A 19,810-nucleotide genomic window follows, 5' to 3' on the forward strand; every position below is an offset into this window, starting at 1 on the left:
CAAGATTCAAAGAGGCATTTCTTCCAAGTGTCATCCTTGGGGAAACTGCTCATCAAAATCACATTGTGGTGCCCTTGCATACATAAACAGAAGCCAAAAACCAAGCTGAAAGTTCATGCCAAGTGCCAAAAAGGATACAAATGTGGTGTCTCCACACTTTGTTGTTGGGGATATAAAATAGAACAGCTCCTTTGGTAAATAGTTTAACAGTTCTACTCTTAATTCGGGGTGATTCTGTCTCTGCCTTTCTAACTTGGAACAACTGGTCATATTTGGAGACATTTCAGTTGTCAGGACGAGCAAGGAGGGAGGTGCTATTGGCGTCTGGTGTTTGAAATTCAGGGATAGGGCTCAACTTCCTACTGCAGGCAGGACAGGCTGCCCATCATAACAAAGTGACCAAGTATAAACAGTGGTGAGGTGAGCAACCCCAGAGGGAAATCTGCCCTGCACTGTGTGAACTAGACGGCTAATTCCACAAACATCCAATCAAGACTGAATATCAGCAGGCTCTGGGAATACAGAGTGTCTAAGGGACCCTAAAGTGAGTGTCCTTTCTGTTGGAGTTCCCATGGTCCCTCAAGACATGCTACTTGCCTGGGTGTGGCAAAGAAAGGACTAAGATACTCTGTCTGGTGTCATACTTTCGTCTGAAGAGACAGTTTACGTGGGATTTCCTGAGCATTTTTACCTCTTTGTCTATCTCCCAGGACTGGGAGACTCCTGGAACCTATCCGCCAAGAAGACTTGCTTAAATGGCCACCTTCTTAAAAGCCAGCAAGCCCAGTGAATTTGAGTGAGTGAGGGCTGGCCAAAGCTTAACAGTGAGTTATAACTGTGGGATACAGCTGAGCTGTAGCACCCAGTGTCTAGGCATGTGCTACAGGAAACTGGTTCAGAGTGATCTCCTGTGGCCCAATGGACTGGGTTGAGCTAGGATCCCAGCCAAATGGGAAAAGTGGGTTGACTAGAATATGTGTTTCTCAAACCCACCATATAATACCATGTGATCTCCTGAACATATGCTATTTCCACTAGGGGAAGGTGAGCAGCCATAGGTTCCTGGTCTCTATCAGGTCTTTAACATTCTCCAGAATTCAGCCTTTCCCATATACCTCCCCACCTACTGCCATGTTCAAGTCTGAGGGTACATCTGCCAGTTCCCCATCCTGCCCATCCCCCCCCAGTTCAGTGACCTCCTCTTTGTTCTGCTTCCTCTCCACCTTCCATCCCTCAACTCTCCAGGGTGTTTGATAAATATTACTCTAATTCTGAAGTATGTGATCCTGGTCTCACCTAATTAATTTGGATATGCCAGAGGAAATGGGTTAAGGACTGAGCTACTTTCTAACCACAGGGAAAAAAAAACTTGGTCATTGAGGAATAATTGAAGAAGCTTTAAAAGAATGGACAGCAACTTTCAGGGGGACCAAGGTGGAGCAAAGCAAGAAGAGTAACTAGTCTGGAAAGAGAGAACATAGGAGTTAGAGCAGGAGAAAAGGGGACTATGGGAGGGAACGGGGTGGGGGGGAGAAGAGAAGGGAGGGTAGGGGAAGGAGAAGAGACTTGAACAAGATCCAGGGCAGGAGAGAGGAGGGACACACACACACACACACACACACACACACACTGAGAGACAGACAGAGACAAGACAAAGAGAAGGGGAGGGAGAGAGAGAACAGGAGAAAGGGCAAGAGAGAAAATGGGAACCAGAAGAGAGGAAGGGAAATAGAGAGAGGCATTCAGAGCTACGTCCTGTTTTCTCCAGCTGGGCCTGCTAATTTGGCAAATGCCAGGTGATATCTGGGCAGGCAGAAACAATTAGATGGGTGATTTGGGTCAAGATCAGTTTATTTATTTGCTTAAAACCTTGAGTAATGTTGTCAGTGGTCTCAAGGAAATGTAGATAGAAAGCTATCCCCCCCCCCAAAAAAAAAAAAAAACTATTCACAGATAGGAGAGGGAACTAAAGGAACCATTTAGAGAAAAAGAAACCCAGAGAGAGAGAGAGACAGAGAGCTGACCATGTGAGGGAGCAAGGGCAAGGCTCCACCCACCAGGAACCTGGTGCCCACCAGAGGTGACTACAATAAATGTAGCTCATTTAGGAACTTTCAGAACGCCTTCACCCCAGCCTTTTCCCAGTCTGTCCTGCCGGCTGCATCATCTAACAGATGAAGTCAAGAAACTCTATTGCCTGAAAAATCCGTTTTCTTGCTGATTTCACTGTTCCCTCCTCTTCTATGGATTCCTGTGGTGCATGCTTCGTGGGGGAAGGTCAACGACATGGAAAACAAATCCAATTCTGATCACTCAGGCCAGGAAACATGGGCCTCTTCAGTCCCAGGCATTGCTTTAGTCATCAGGAGGGTGGAAATGCCATTTTACCTTTGAACAGCACTTAGTCTCTGAGTGTGCTTTCTTGCCTAGCCCCCTGCCTTTGCTTCTAGGACTGTGACATTTACAGCTGTAGTACCCTAAATTTTACTATAGATTTAAGACACAGACTTAGCTCAGTACTCAAACAAATGGAACAGAAATTTAGTGTTGTGCTTCTGACTTGAGCCTGGGCATCTTCTGTTACCCAGAGACCACCTCTTACATGTATCTTGCTCTCCTCTTTAATGATTCTGCTCTCCCCAGATGGGCCTGGGTCAAAGTTTGTTCCCTCCCTCCCCCTCTCTCTCTCCTCCCCCCCTTTCTTCTCTCTTCTCTCTCTCTCTCTCTCTCTCTCTCTCTCTCTCTCTCTCTCTCTCTGTATGTGTGTGTGTGTGTGTGTGTGTGTGTGGTGTTTGTTTTGTTTTGATGTTGTTATTGTTTTTGTTTTCTGCAATAAACACAATGACCCAAAAGCAACTGGGAAGGAAAGGGTTTATTAGCTTATACATTCCAATCACCATCCATCATTGAGGGAAATAAGGGCAAGAACTTGGAGACAGGAACAGAAGCAGAAACTATGGAAGGATGCTGCTCACTGGCTGGCTCCCTATAGCTTGCTCAGCTTGTTTTATACACCCTAGGACCACCATCCAGAGTGGGCTGGACTCTCTCCATCAATCATTAGACCAGAAAATGCTCCCACAAGGTTACCTATAAGCCAATTGGATGAAAGCATTTTTTTTTCAACTGAGGTCCCCCCCCATCCCGGATGACTCCAGGCCTTTTAAGCTGATAAACAGGAACCACTGTGATGTTGCAGGATATGTGATCACACTGTGAACCCTGAGATTGTGTTGTTTTCTAGGAAAACCCTGTTTCTAGTTGCAGTATGGTTTACCCCTTGGCACACACTTTTACTATCTCTGACTCGAATACAGACACACCCTTGGTGCACACTTTTAATCCCAAACAATGAAGGTAAAGTTAGTTTGTAGAAGGAAGCACCCACGGTTGAAAATGATGTCTAATTGAGTGGCAGACAAAGTGACAAATCAAAGAAATATTTGACAGACTAGGATATGCCCAACTCTCATAAGAAGAGAGAGGAAAGGGAAGCTACTTGAGGGGCAGTGCGGAGAGGAAGGAAGGAGACAATTTTACCTGGACAGTTATAAAGAACAGGGGCAGAGAGAAAGAGGAGGCAGTTTTATTGGGAGGGTTTTACAGAGGCAGGTTGAAGAAAGAACAAGCTAGACACAGGTGAAGACAGAACGAGCCAGGGCATAAGAAGGAGCCAAAAGATCAGGACATATTGTCAGAGTTCATTTGGGGCCAGGCAGAGTTAGAGGCTGAGAGAGAAGCCAGATTGAGTCAAGAAAGGGTTAGCTTCAGCAGTAAGTCTCAGAGGCTGAAAACATTCTAGGCCTAGATTAGATGGTATAAAGGCTAGGTCTCCAGGACTAGGCATAGGTTAGTTGACTGAGGCAGTGAGCCTCTGAGATGACAATTGCATCAGGTCAATAAAATTACCTTTGCACTATGGCCTTCTAGTTAGCAAATTCCAGGTAATTGGTGGGCATGTCGATGCAATTAGTAATGACTGGGTCGAGACCAGATATTCACTAGCTTAACCTCTTTACTCATTATTCATTCATCTACATCCATCTATTCACCTTCCAACCCCATCCATCCACTCTACCTAACCATCTAACCATTGGGCCATCTGTCCATCCTCTCATTCATGTGCCCAGTCATTCTTCCATGTACCCATCTATTTATCTTTGCTCCACCCATCTGCCTAACCATCTGGTGCGTTCACCCACCTGCTCATCTATCTCCCCACCTATCCATTCATTCATTCCCTCAGCCACATATTCACTAATCCCGTTCACTCGCTGATTTATCTATCCTTCCTTCTAGCTTCGCAATCACAGTTTTAGCCCCTTATGACCCTACCATGGTCTATGAACAATAGAGCTTTACAGTGTATTCAATCCTTAGTGGACCTCTGACCTCAGCCGCAGTCCATCTGCTCCGGGTCTATTTGTCACTGTGAGTCATTAACGCCATCCACTTTGAAACATCACAGCTTAGCAGCTAACCTCTTGGTCAAATAATATCCTAACCAGGTGCCACTAAACCCCATTAGATCGCTGCTCAGCAGGGGGCCAGAATGAGGAACTAAGAACATCTTTGCCGAGTTCTGGCACCCTGGCCTTCATGAGTTTCTAAGTTTAAAAGCAACCCTGGCAATAGAACACAACATGAAACTTTAGATTTTTGATGTATGTGGAAACCTGGGACCTCCCCCTTCCCCCCCCACCATCTCATAAGTCTTTGGTCTATTCATACCCTACTGATGGGGACCCTGGAAATAACCCACATGGCCTTTAGTAGCTGCGACCTTTCTGGGTGAGTCACATAAATGCTTGAGCCACATAAAGGAAGAAAATATGGTTAGCTACAGTCCAGTAAGTTATTCCACAAAAAGAGGAAAGCTAGCTGGACAGGCAGACCCCAGGCATGCCCTTCCCTTTGGGGATGGAATGGGAAGAAATGGACAGTGCAGTGGAGGTGTGATGAAAGGCCCAAGTGGACTGGTCTGCAAATTAGCTATTGCAGCCAGAGTTCTGTGAGTCCAGAATACTACTTAGAATGCTCCTGACTTCTGAAGGATTTTCTCAGGACACCCCTGCTCCTGTAAAAGAACACAATTAATTCTTTTCTGTTGTCACTACAAATTTGGGTTCTCGATGAGAAGGGCCATCTCTCATTACTTTGATCCTTCCCACAGAGAAAGCAAAGTACAGGGTACAGTTCAGGAAAGGGAACTCACTGTCAAAACTGCAAGGCAGAGAGCTTGGAAGACAACTTTCATATTTCCTGCAAATCTCTCATAGCTCCACCTTCTGCATCTTCCTAGAAGTGATGTATAGATGCTCTAATCCTGCTAGGTATAGGATTCCAGTTTTTTGAGTTCCAGATAACTGGGCTCTTACTGGCACTAAACTTGAGGACAGGCTGGCGTCCTCTTTGCCCTCTCCTTTGACATTCTCTTCTGGGCAGTCAGAATGTTTTTATCCTCCAAAATCTGCAGTCAGGACAACTGAAATAAACATATTTTTAATAACCTCGGACCAAGGAGAATGGCTAAATTTATTTCTCCCCATTCCCAGTTCTCGCACAGTCCACTTGAAAACACAGCTGCTGGCTTTGTGTGTGCACAAGACCGCTCTTCTCACACAGAGGCATAGGAAGGATACAGGATCTCATTTGTTGGTTAACAATGTCTATGCATCTGCATTGAGCTGTTCTGCAGGTCTGAGTTGTCCCCAGCACAATTGGAATTCATCATGGCCAGTAAACATCTCTGCAAGGAAAGGGCGGCCTGCTTGTTATGTTTTTCAAATAAGTAGGGCCAGTTGCTGCTGCTCGATGTATGCCTGGCCTGAGGCTCTTAGCAAGTGACAAACCAAGAGTCTGCAGAGTCTGAGAACCCATTCCCAACAGTATCATCTCTGCGTGTTCCTCCCAGAACTCAGAAATCATAATGCAAATTTACCCATGTGTAAGAAATATAGAAGCATCAAGACCAAACAGACTTTCCAGCAATCTTTGGATGATTTGAGAATGAATTTCATTTGAGTGTGTCAAGTGTTACTACTGGCTACTTGAAAGTAAGGGCCTGGGACCTAGGAACAGGGGAAGAGAACTGTTACCAAGATGCGTTAGAATAACCACATAGCCAAGCACACGACAGGTGAGTTTATAAAAGGTACAAGTTTATTGTACATTCAGTTTGTTTTGGGTTGGTTTTGATGCTCTGTTTTGTTTTGTTTTCCTTTTTGCTTCTGCTAAAAAACCTCAGTCTCTAGGTGAGCAAAACACAGACAACAGCCTGGTGGCTAAATACTAATATTCTAAACAGGGATCCTACATTAGAACGGTGGCCATTTCCTACACTAATGGTCATCAGCCGGCTACTTGTCCTCCCTTGGCTGTTTCCTCATTTAAAAATTAAGTCTAAGTAATAAGGCAAAAAATAGTATTGTCTACCTCTTAGGATTATCGTGAAGATCATGAAATTAGTTAATATTAATGAAACACATAACAGAGTCTAATGCCTAGGAAGCACTAAATAAATATTTGACTAAATAAATCTTAAATGGGCATGGCCTAGAGAAACACAAGCGTAGCACAGGTGGGAGAGAGAAGTTGTGGAGAACGGTTCAACAAAGCTGATCTAACAAAACTCTCAAATCACATGATATTGCTGTGGCCATGATCATCTTGGAAGGGATCACCCGCAGATCACATTTCCCACCACAGCCTAATGACAAGACGTCTACGTGCCATAGAGCAGGTGTTTCTAAACCCTGTCCTTAGACCTGGAGAGGCAGGTGTAATGACACTGTGTTCTTCTGCACTCGGCCATTGCAGATCAGATCATACTTTGTCTGTCAAACAAAGAAGCACCAAGATCGAGACCCATAAAGAGCCAGAAGACCCACAACAAGAGCAAATTCTTGGTTTCCTTCAGGGGCTTGGTTGGACAAACATATCAACTTGACTAAGCAAATATTCTCTATAAAATATTCATTTTTTCTTCAACTCTCTTTTTTTCCTTCCTTTTTGCTTTTATCTGTCCATCTTTCCCTTCTTTAAGATAAAGTATAAACATTGTTTTCATGCTCTAGTAAATAATATTCATGTGAATGCTATTCAGTTGATCATTCCGTAGTTTACAGGATGCTGAGCATTCTTCCAGTTTAAGCAAATGAGGCTGACACTTCCTGACCAGCCCCGTTAATGGGACTTGCAACTCAGAAAAGTTACTTTCTTGAGCTTCTTTTGTCAACCAGCTTCCCTAAAAGAACCCTCTGGATCTTTAGGCTGAGTCTGAGTGACTGGGGTCCATGTGTGGCTGTTGTGGTAGATAGATGGCCTCGGCAACACTAGAGAGACTTAAAGCCATGCACCATGGGAACACTCACAAATATGGCTACCGATTCAAATGATGGATTCTGAAGAGATGATGGAGTGACTGCCGTCTATGAGATGGTTGGCAGTCCTCTAAAGGTGAAGAAGCAGTTTGGGTTCCCCAGGAATGTCAACTGAAAATGCATTCTAAGAGTACAACAGACTGAAGAATAAATGACTAAATGAACACTTAGACCCAAGAAGAAGAGGAGATACTGGCCAGAGGGAAGAGACTAAAAAGACATTCTGAGTCCCTTTCTGCCAAGAGTGTCTACAAGATAAACATGCTAAAACCAAGCATTATTATGAGGCCAATTGCAAAGGATGTCTTTTGTCCTTCAATAAGGACTAAAGGGTAAGAATACAGGCACATGTACATCCTCCTCCATCCCCACAGATGCTACTGTTTTAGCTGAAGATGCCACCCGTTGTCCTGATTTCTCAAGTGATCTGGGGTCAGAATGAGCCGCCGAAGTCCATATCACTACAGTGTATTCTCCCTTATCTCACATCCAGCTAATAGACCAGAGGGACGGGCAGACTCACCAAGATCATGGAGATGGAGTGATGGAAGCCGCTCCCTATCTTGACATTCAGAAAAATGCCCCAAGGCAGGAAAGGATGGATGACAACCCCCAACGTAAGAGAAAAGAGCTCTCTTATCTGTCCCGGGAGAGCATTTATGCAGATGAAGAAGAGGATGTCAAAGTCCTTTATCTGGAAGAGTGAAGGATGCCTGCTGACTGCTCTCAGATCATTCCTACAGGAGGTGTGAAGCTTCCACTTCTGAGCAGTGGTGTTGGGACAGCGATTTATGTAGCCCAGGTCACTGAGCAAGACCCACCAATGGAACAAAGGTCCTCTGTCCCTCTGGGACCTTTTCCTCCAAGGGTCAGCTGGCCACCCTGCAGCCACGATAGTGTAAACAAACCCTACTTCTCAAAGCTGAAAAACTTGTGGATTCGGAAAAAAGGAGAAAATGAAATGAGAAAAAGAAATGAGAGAAAATCTGAGAGATTCCCTGGAGGGAATTCAAATGGCATTTTGAAGGGAGTTGAGCAACACTCATTCTATAGCAACCTGGAAAGGCACTACAGGAATGGAATTACCAAACACATATAGGATATAACTGTGTGCGATTGCACACGCCTGCGCACAATACTGAGGAGTCCACCTAGGCCAATGCACTCTAGGCAAGCACTTTATTCCCAGCTGTCTTTGACATTTTAGTTTGAGATAGGGTCTCACTAAATTGCTCAAACTCACTTTACAGTCAAGGCAGGCTTTGAACTTGTGGTCAGCTTCCTTCTGCTTCCAGAAAGCTGAAAGCAGACCTGAGCCAGGGAATAACATTTTTACGGTTCCTTGAGCCATTGTGGCGTTCTAAATGAAATTTAAAAATAATAAAACAAAATTGATCTTTAGAAGCGACTTTATTGAATAGATGTGAACAATTGGTCCTTAGCATGCCAATTGTCTCACTGGCTGGCTCAGACAATCTGTCCTTCTCTGAAGCATATGTGCCCTGCACAGACTTTGCAGTCTTGTCTGGGCTATTAATCTGCCCATTGTAGCTTTCTATCAGACGGAGAAAGGAAAAAACAACTCTGTCCCGGTCCAATTTGGATACATTTTGAATTAGTGGCATCTGAATCGATGCTATTTAATGAAGTCACAGCTGGATGGATTCAAGAAGATCTGGAGGGGGGGAAGGGTTAAAAAGGCAAGACAGAAGTGACCAGTAATCAAGAGAGGGAGAAACAGAAAAGTGGTGGTAGCAGAGGAGACATGGGAAGTCACAAGAAGATACATTTTAATGATGTGACTCTAAAAAGCAGAAAGAAACACAGCAGATTCTTTGCTTAAAGACCTCATATTCTTGTTTGCAAATGGTCAAGGTTCCAGAGAAGAGGTACCCACTGCATGGACGTGTGTCCTGGCTGTGGGTCACCTAAACACAAATGGCCTGTCCTGGTTCCTGAAGCCTAGGGGCTGTTACTCACAGGACATGTCAGGCAGCCTTCTTGACATAGTTATCAGTCAGAGACAACCAACCAGGAGCAGAGTAGGAGGGAAGTGCTCCATGGTCTTCCTCCTGTACTGAAGCAGCATTGGTATCTAGACTAGTATCCCGCCAATCATCCCATGGAGGTGGCTTGATGTGAACCTCATTCACCCTCCAAAAGAGAGGCCAGTGTGAAGTCCCACCTCCCTCCTGCAGAAATCTCACCCTGACTCCAGAACTGGGCAAACAAAAAAAAACCAACAACTGTTGCTTCCTCACCTTCTCTCCCCTGTACCCATCTACTAAATACAGTTAAAAAAAAAAAAAAAAAAAAAAAAAAAAAAAAAACCTTAAGCCTCAGGACCTAGGAAAGGAGCGGATGGAAGAGTCATAGAAGACTCTCTTAGACTGTACCTAATAGCCCATCCCACGGCCCAAGTTCCCTGGAGTGCAGGAAGGGGAAGAAGGGTGGAAACCACATTTCCCAGAAGAGGACATTTGACTTAGAAAACAGCATACATGTCCAGAAGCCAGGTGTGTTAGATAATGAGAGTTTAATGCAGATGCTAATAGGAACAGGACATGAAACCTAACGCCAAAACCCCAAGGGATAACAAGCACATTTGACAAGGCCACAGGAAACAAAGACTCCTCTACCCACTTTAGGGATCAGGGCCAAGGTCCTAGTCACCCAAAGCCTTGCTGGACCCTTAGCTCCCACTGGAGACAGGAACAGTGGCTTTAGGCAAGGAGGATCCTAGGAGGGCAAAAAGCTGGGAGGAAGCAAGAGGACCAAACCAGTGCTGTGCAGAGCTAAGTTTCTGGAGGCTACTGAAACAACTTCCATGGATAGAGACTCTGCTCCCATACCCCTGCTGAATGAAGTGCTACAGACCAAGGATGTGGGCCCCAGCTAGCTGACACTTAGACATTATAGCTGGAGGCCACAGTCCACTGTGCCTGTTAGGACTCGTCAGGATTCCTTCCTCCTCCTGTGCCTTCTCAGGTCCTATGACCTGGTCCTGTAGAAGGAGCAAAGTCCGGAGTTTGCACGGTGAGTTGGACAGAAGTGAGAAAGGACAGCTCAAATGGGCATAAGAGAATTGTCTGCAGCTCTCTTTTGTATGTGCAGCACTGAGTGTTATATATAAGTGGGGAAGGGGGTGGAGAGGGACTATGATAAATGGACCTGTTAGTGAGCTGCGGTGCTCAGTAATTAAAACTGGGGTGCCCTGAGGTCCAACCTCTCCCTAGACCACATCTTCCCTCCACTTCCTAGCTCCTCTAATCTCTCCCCGAGCCTATGACTCATGCTCAAACTGCCTGGGGCTTCTTTCTGAACCACTCAGGAGGGTTGGATTCTTTTTGTTTTTCCCTCAATGAGCTTCAAGGTTTCTACTCACTTCTTACACATCTTTGTATGCCTTCATTATCTCAGCCAACAGTATCCACCCTTGAAACAAAACCCTCTTGCTGTTCTGGGCACCTCTGTACCCCACATGCAGTCTAAGTAGGGGTCCTACTAACATCCCAGGGGTAGGTAGAGGGGCTGCTTTCTTATGCATTTGGGGGTTTCTCTCATTCTGTCGGAAGGAGAAAGACAGCTATTATTCTGGACCCTAAAGGGAGACAGAGATGCCCAACATAATGGTAGCCTGGCCTTAGGCAACTCACGGTTCTCTGAGTAGGCTTCCTCGTCTGTAACATAGGGCTCTATATTCTGGGGGTTGAGGGGAGGGGTGCAGTAAGACTTGGCTTGGCAAATGCAGAAAAGGATTCCTGGTGTATAGTAAGTTTTCAAGGACAGGTCCTATCGCTTGTGACCTCATCCAACTGAAACCTCGGGGCCTCACAGCTCTCCTGAGTTGCACAGGTAAGAGTGCAAGTTCCTTGCAGGAAGGAAGAAGTCCTACCTTTCGATGCCCACTACCCAAGTTCATCGTGGAAAGGACTCCCTCAAGAGTGCCTAAAAGATGCCTCTACATAAATTGGAGGGGCCATGGGAGTGATACATGTGCTCAGACTCCCACTTTCTCCTAGCCACCGACTGAGATGGAGGGAAAGTACTTACCTGCAAGGGCACAGTCATCACTGTCCCAACTTCGGACCCTATAGTGGGTACCTCCCTGACTCTTGCTCTTGATTCAGCCAGTCCACTCTGGCTCCAACCAACTCTATCCCATAAATATTTATTGGTGTGGGGGTGGGGCATGGGAAGAAGGCAGCCATGAAGAATGGCTGTTACGAATCTTCTAGAAATGCTGTGGCAGCCTCATCTCCATGGATCTGCAAATATCTATGCCATCTGACCCAAGTGGTAACCCCATCTGAATACAGAATTGCAGAGGCGGTGGCCCTCTGACAAGAGAGCAGAGGGCAGTGAACAGGGTCTCTGATCCCAGGTTTCCTCTCTGCATGCATCCCAAAGAAACTGGGTCCCTTTACCCTCGGTATCAAAGCAGGAAGCTAAATTGAGCGATCTGTCTACTATTTTATGCAGAAATGTGGGACAATCTTTTTTTCCACTCTTCCTGAGCAGTTATCCGAAGTGTTTGATGCATATTCAACTCTTTTCCTTTGTCTTCTTTTCCAACTATCCCAAGCTTGCCTGGTGCTTTGCTGTCACTTGAAACCAGTCTAGCCTAAGAAGTACTTATCGCATGGTCATGGCAGGTGAGGGGCTCTGTCCTCCTCTGGTCCTTCCTGCCTTTTGAGAAAGCAGAAACATTACTCCTAGCAGCTCTGGGCAGCGAAGGCACTGTGGTGTCGCATCATCTTCTCCAGTCACCAACCTGACCCATGACTTACGACCCCTCAAATGGAACCGATCTCCCTGGGAGGGTGAAAATATGTTGTGGTTACAGGAAGCCAACATGACTGGACATAGAGTCTCAAAGTATTTCCGAGAGACATGCTAAGGAGCCATTTGCATGAGAAGAATCAGCACGTGGCCTCTCAAGGAGGCTACTTAGAAAGAGAATCCAGTATACAGACAGCCCGGTTCTTTCAAAGAGAGGATCTGGCATATCAAATGTAAAGACCCCAGGCATCATGTCATAGGGATTCATCTCATATAAAGACAGACCCAGCTTCCAGCTCCATTGGATGATGGTTGCTTGATCCAGGGCAGAGAACTGTGCTTTTGGGTCTCAAAGAGTGATCTTACATACAGCTAGAGGGTAATTCTGAACAGACAGACAGACCCAGGAACACACACACACACACACACACACACACACACACACACACACACTGCGGACCTTCACTGACAAGGTAAGTCTCAGCCACTTCCCCCACCTCCAGGTGAGAACGGAAGCATCCATATTTTTAATTTCAGACTTCTACCCACACTGTTACTCAGTGTTTCCTTGCTCTGGTCCACCCTCCTTTGGCATATGCCGTATTTTCCTTCTTCCACAGTCGGCATTACTCACATCTTATTAAAGGATTATGCTTAGATCAGGTTATTGCCCTTTAGAAAAGAACTCAGAGAAACTGTATAAAAAGACCGACCAGGGACAATCTCGAGAAATTCTGTTGGTGGATGGAAACACAGAGGCCAGCAAGACTCAAGAGCACACAGAGGAGTGCAAAAGAAAAACCTGTCACTCACATCCCCAGCTATCTGAAAGTTATTTGCTGATGACTAAGAACCAAGCATAAAGCAATGCTTTGATGAAGACAAGGAGGAGACTGAGCCTGGGCCCAGGGTCTGGACACCTGGGCTTTCAGTGAAAGCTAACTCAACTAGCACATGTGTCCTTGTGACCTATGCTCTGTTGATTTCAAGTGGCTCACTTATAAAATTACAGAGTTAAATTGCCTGTAGGAATATGCCCAGGATTCTGATGGAAAAATAATAAAATATGTTAGTCTGCTTTTTCCTTAGATTTTGGTTTCACTTGTAGGGGAAAAAACAAAACAAAAACAAAAACAGAAGACCATAAAAATTAGAGTTAACAATATGCCTTGATTGCCTGTACAATAAGCCTACGAGAGGCTCAACCCACAGTCCTTGAACCCTGTTAGGATTTGCTGGTAAACTCTCTACACCCAGACCTTTTCCCCCTCTAAATGTCTGCCAACAGGATCAGTAAAAATAGAAGGTCGTGAATACAACTCAGGGAAAAATCATGAACTTGAGTATTTCTCAGAAAAGAGGAACAGAATCACCACAGAGAGGTGTGTTTGAGACGAAAGTAGCCTAGGCCCTTATGTTTCCTGTTGTGAATCCCTCTCCACCCCTGAGACAGCTTTCGCAGCCATAACAGCAAGTCAAGATTTTGTAATCTCACAAAACGCGTACTGCCGAAGGAATGCAACAAACCTGTAAGGCAGCATGCACTTGAGTCTGATGATTCTAAGTAGACACCGGCTACTTAGAAACTGCAGTGGACAGGGTGGGCACAGGGGAGAAGGAAGCGGGCAACTGTGGTAGTCAGGTGCAGAGAGCTAAGTCCAACATGCAGTAGTAGGGAGAGGCTCTCCCTGGCTATGAAAATTAAGACCTAAATAATATCCTTCCAGGTCCTGAAAAACCAACCAGTGGAACTAGACAGGGGAAGTTCTTTTAGGTATCACTGCCTTTTTATTAAAGATTAGGCACATCTGTCTGTCTGTCTGTCTGTGATAACTGACCTCTTTTAATCACTGCACACTTCAGATGTCTTAACTGCGGCTTTCTGCACAAGTGATCGAAACCAATAACCAATGCACCAGTCGATGCAATTGCTCCTTCAAGTCAGCTGAAAGCAATGAATTACATTTTGTCTTCTACAGGTGCCTCAGGAGACGAGAAAGAACTATGGGAAAGCTCTCGATGTCCTCAAGGCTGATGCCTTGAGATGAACATATTAACAGGGCCGGGTGGGGCAGACGGGCAAGTCTTCTGGGCCCAGGGGACGGGTAGAAAAGCACAGGAACGCAGTGAGCAGCAGGACCCCAGAGTACTGTCAGGGTCGCCGGGTCGTTGAGGATTGTGGGCATGCTTGTGTCTCTATAAGCAAGAATGAAGCTTGTTAGCCTGAGTGTCAAGGGAGTGTGCTTTGGACTTTGAACCACTCCTTGCCCTCATAAGGTGAGCAGGCTCCTTGGCAGTGTTTCCACCGACATCCAAGAACCACAACAAAACCCACCTGCAGAGGGTTGACAGTGCAGCTTGGTCCCTTCCATGATAATCATCAACCTTTTGTCCAATCTCTCTCTTTCTCTTAGTTGTGCTACCCTCTTACCCGCTTCCTGGGGTCCTGGCCCTAACCTTTCTTTATAAACCTTCTGTAATTTTCTAGTTTTCCCTATGTGCGTTTTTTTTTTAATTCACAAGAAAAACAAAACATGAAAAGGGTAAGAAATTTCAGCCCAAGGCATGATTTGTTTTTCCCCTTTCCTTCCAACCTTTTGTATTTGGAGTTAAAAAGAAAAAAAGAAAAAGAAAAAAAGAAGCTAGCTCTGTTTAGATCAATTCATTATGGAGAGCTCACTTCAGAAACTGGAGTATTTGAGAGGTTTTGACAGTTTGTCTCCTGGTATTCAGAAAGAGTTCTTCACTTGCTCAGCTCTGAAGTGGTCCTGCTGGCCTGAAAAGGAAAGCAGAGCTCTCCTGGCTTGTAATTGACATCCAGACAGAGAAAAGGCAAAGCAAAGTTTTCCCTGGCCTACTGTAGAAACCAGAAAGTTGATTCGGACTCAGCAGATGAGTTACCTCCTAATACCCTCCTCTTCTCCTGACGACATATACCCAGGCTCTGCCTCTCTGAGTATCCTCCCATCTTCCCTGACTACCTTCCAGCATATTCTTAGCCCTGTCTAGGTACCTCTGACTTCAGCAACTGTGTCTCCAGCATCTTAATACCTTCCTAACCCATCAGTTAATTAGCCACTTAAAAAAGGAGTCACGGGGCTCCTCCTTAGACTGATTCCCATCTCCAAGACATTAATGAAGCAGCTCATGGTGAGGAGGAAGAATGGGTTTGGATGTGTTGGATGTGAGACAGCTGAGGGCAGCATAAAAAGTCAAAGGGGCCAGCCTCCTAGGCTGGATGCTGGGAAGAGCCCATACTCCTGGAGGACATAGTCATCACTCTCTGGACAAACAGCCCCAGATAACAACCTCAGAGACACTCAGGAAACATGACAATCATGGGGTGCCTGTGATTCCAGCCTTCACCCAGGAAGTTTGAAAGCAGGGGCGAGAAAAGGATATACCTTCTAATAGAACGGGGGTTTCCACCTTCATCCAAAGCTAACATCAAGTTATCCTCCCCAGAGCCCGACCAGCTGGACATGGGTGTGTTCACATCATTCCCACAGGCCTGTCTGTCAGAATCCCCAGAGAGCTGGCTCTCTCCCCTCCAAACACAGACTTCTCAACAGAATCCTGCTCATGAGGGCTCTTCCCTGCCAGGGAGGGAGAGATTCAAGAACCGTGAGGAATGCACATGTGTAAGGCAAGCCCAGGGCGGCCCAGCCTGTGAGCACAGAGGCAGAGCGGATGGCCTATCCCTCTTCCAACTCTCCTCAGACTCCCACGATACCCCTTTGCGGTGAGGCTTTCCCTACTGAAACTCCCTCATACTCAGGACCACTTGCCCCAGGGCAGGAAGAGGCCACTTCTGCCTACCTTCAGGGAGGTTCACACATTGTAATAGCTCTGTTCTCCCTTTGAGTAAGGACACATCTGCACTACTTCAAAAGGCATGGAACTGAAACGCATCCTAGCTCCCTCCTTGACCTCTGACCATGAACATTCTTGTTTCTCCCCACCTTCCCTAAGAAAATCCCATTACCATGAATGCATATGTCCTACAAAACCAGCCCTTTCCCCTACCTTGACTCTCTAACAACACAGACTAAAAAAAAACGGTCCATCCACACCCAGCTGTGGCAAGCAATGACTTCTAAGGTTAACAAAGAGAAAGATGGGTCCCCTCCTGCTCCCGCCCAGAGGAGCATGTGAAAGCAAGGTGGGCACTTGGAAGGAAGAGGTCCAGGACATATGCTAACTTGCCAGAGCTAAAAAAAGAAGTTCCCTAACGTGCTCAAGGTCACTCCTGAGTGTCCTTCAAGACCACTGACCTCCTACGCCCCAGCCCCCACCTGCTCACAGACACTCATAAGCATTGTCCCCTATCCACCCAGTACCAGAATGACGGCTTCCGAAGCACCCATCAGGCGAGGCTGCAGCTGCTGGAGAGGCGCTGTGAACTGAATGAAATCAGGTGATGAATTTGAGGGAGAAACATGGCATATTTACATAATGGTCTGAGGCCTGAAATTCAGCTTTCTCCCCAAGGTTCACTCTCTCCTTCTCTCAACCCCAGGAACTGCTCCCCCACTCCCACCACGTGGGACACAGAGAGTATGTGGACAAGAAGAGAGGAACATGAAGAACGAGTTACTTCTCCAGAACCACGTGGCAATGTCGGTTTTCATGGGGATTTAATCTCAGACTTTAATCTCTGAGGCCGAAACTTTATCAACACAAGCAGTCACGAACCAACTGAATAAGGCGGGGATGGGGAGGAAGAAAGTGAACAGAGGGGACGGGAGAGGGGTAGCGGGGGGGGTGGGTGGAGGAGGCAGGGAGGCACCCCAAGAGATATTTGTGGGAATCGACTAGGAAATGGTCAGAACCAGCATGGGTTTACTGAGCCAAGACAGGAAAGTGGAGATGTGTCCCTGAGTCCTGGGTCAGGGATGACAGTTGAGGAACAATGGCATATTTGCTTCAGAAAGGCCCCTGCCCCTGAGCCATTCTTTGCTTTGCAAGCTAAACCAAGAGAGAATTCATTGCCAGACCAAACTCCTAGGAAGTGGTGTCTTGCTCTTATTTTGTTCACAGTACCCATCTTCTACACAGCCATCTCACAAGCCTAGTTCCCAGTTAAAGGGATGCTGAGTAAGCCCATGTTAGAAGTAGCTAAAGGAAGACTATGGTGGCAAGGTCAGGTAATAAGGGGTTAAGAAGGGATGCTTCCTCTAGAGTGCACCCAAGTCTAGTCCTTGACATCTTCTCTCAACACCCACTAGATCGGGGGAGGGGCAGGCAGAATCAGCTCTTTCAGCATGCCTAGAAATTTCTGCCTGCCTTCCTCTTTTCAACAAGGTAGGGGAGATTAATGTTCGGAGCAGTGACAGGGGGAGGTTTTCAAGCCACAGGGATAATAAGCAATGTGCAGACATGAGCTAAAGGTGGATGGACTGGACCAGGCTTGGTGGGTCAACTCACAAGCAGTGGGCTGGGGGGGGGGGGCTGCACCTGGGAACTAGGGCAGTGCCACTCTGTGTGCCAGAAATGGAAGTGTTTCCTGGGGCAGGGTTTTCATTGGAGTCACATCCAACCATTCATCTTCATGGGGACGCTGGAGGCACAGCTGATTTCACATCCTCTGCCTGTGCAATTCCTAAAGAAGAGGCTGGGCTCCTATTGTCCCTTTGGCTCTGACTTTCCAATGATCACCCTGGGAGTCAGAGACATGGGTGGCAGGAAATCAGAGTGGAACTACGGACTATCAGGTTTCCAGCTCCTGTGATACATTTTGGAAGGGGACAGTCCCCACTGTCTCGACCATGTGTGCAGTAAAAGATGGCCTGAACGAGGTCTGCCTTGGGAGAAGTCCTCCAGCCTTCTGCACCCCACTAGAAGACTTACCCTCTGTTCTGTCAACTCGCAATGGGGAACCTTCTCCCCAGCAGAGGCAACCACCCTTCCCAAACCGTCTTGCACTAAACACCTAAGAACACTAACCAACTTGCTATTCTTTTCAGTGAGGTGCCCACACTGCTCTGTTCTTTATATTAAAGTGAGACTCCAGTTCAAAAAAATACAAAAAACAAACAAACAAACAGAAAAACTAAGCATGGTACAACCCATAGTAAAGTGTCTGCACGCCATGAAAAACAGAGCATGGGGATTGGAAAATTGGTGAAATTCTTACCCCTTGAACATCATGAATTCCGTTAATTGGTACTTGGTTTTGCAAATCCCTCTAATGCCAAAAGCATACCTAGCTGCTTCCTAGGGAATGCGGATGAGCCTATTGCTCCTAAAGAAAGCAACGGTAGAAGTGACTTAGAAGGGAGGAAGAAGTATGCTTGAAGAGAACGGGGTCAGGGGCTACGTTAAGGGGGGGGGGGCGAGGCCTGAGGACCCGAGGCAGACACCCGGTAGCGCCTCTCACCTGTGGATGTTCATCTCTCGAGGAGGGCGGTGGGCCTTGTCATAGGAGACCTTGGCGAAGACGCCCGCCACGATGACGAAGGCGATCACCCCGCAAGTGATGTAGACGGTGAAGTTGGTCTTGTCCTTCTCCGGGTCGTACTTGTTCTCGGGCCCCGGCGACACTACCTTGGTGCTGGGCGTCTGCACCCATACCGGGCTTTGGTAGTTGGTGCACTGGCGCTGGTCCAGCTTCTCGTGGCGCTTCTTGCAGCAGAAGCGGTAGTAGCAGGTGCCGCAGCAGTACAGGTAGCCGCTCTCGCTGTTGTTACACTCGAACTCCTTGTCGTACTGGCCGCTCACGTCGTAGTAGCCCCAGCAAGTCTCGTAAGTAACAGTCGCGCTGGCCGCCGCCGCCGCCGCCGCCGCTGCGGACTGTCCCCGCCGGCTGCCCGCCTCCGGGACGCCGGACGCCCGGGCGGTGCTGTTGAGCTCGCGGCCGCCTCGGGCCAGGGCGCCCCCCGCACGCCGACCTCCGACGGCTCCCGCGCTCAGGGTCCGGTTAGCGGCGCGGCCGCGGGCGGCGTCTGCGCCGGGCGGCAGGTGCAGGGACGCGAGCGACAGCAGCAGCGACAGCAGCAGAGGCGGCAGCAGGAGGCGGCGCAGCGCCATGGCGGGGCCGGGCGGGAGGGCGCGGGCGAACGCGGGCCGCAGGCCGCTGCCCCGGCGGCTGGCCGGGCTCCGAGAGTGGCCGCGCGGGCTGGGAGGGCGAGGCGGACCGCTCAGCGGCGGGGAGATGGCGCCATCGAGGCGCAGGCGGCGGTGGGAGCGCACGGAGCGGCGGGGCGCGGGCTGCGCGGGGCTCTCAGGCTGCGTGCCGGCTCCGCGCTCCCCCTGCGGGCTCCGCGCGCCTGGCGGGCAGCCCCATCCCCCGCCCGCGGCAGCGGCGGCCCCGCGCGACTCGGCTCAGGCCGGCCCCGAAGCGCGGCTCCGGGAGGCGGAGGCGGCGGCAGCGGCGTGGTCCCGTCCGGGCAGGTCCTGCGGGACGAGACGGGGCAGCGGTCACGGGGGTTCGGGGGAGCGGCGGGCAGCCGGGCGGAGAAGGAGCGCTCAGCCCTCGAGGAGTGCGTCCCGGCTGGGACGGTGGCCCGAGGGCGCACGGAGAGCCCCTGGGGAAGCCACCGGGCCGCCGAACCCGGGCTCCGGGCTGCCCGCTGAGGCTGGGGTCCGGCGGGCAGCCGGGGTGCGCGGCGGCTGCACCTCAGTCACTCACCATGCCCGGCTGCGAC

General features: G+C 48.1%; 1 protein-coding gene across 4 annotated transcripts in view; it reads right to left on the bottom strand.

The window, feature by feature from the left end:
* The window catches only part of SHISA6 (shisa family member 6), a gene marked incomplete at both ends in the record, with an annotated part of 275,963 nt that extends 256,770 nt beyond the window's left edge, over nucleotides 1-19,193 (bottom strand). For all 4 annotated transcript variants that reach the window (XM_080924420.1, XM_080924419.1, XM_080924418.1 and 1 more), the window contains one exon: nucleotides 18,544-19,193. In XM_080924420.1, the coding sequence (XP_080780546.1) occupies nucleotides 18,544-19,193 (650 nt within the window). The remainder of the gene's footprint in view (nucleotides 1-18,543) is intronic.
* Nucleotides 19,194-19,810: the final 617 nt, after the last annotated feature.

The sequence above is a fragment of the Micromys minutus genome (assembly GCF_963924665.1).
Source record: "Micromys minutus genome assembly, chromosome: 10".
Lineage (NCBI taxonomy): Eukaryota > Metazoa > Chordata > Mammalia > Rodentia > Muridae > Micromys > Micromys minutus.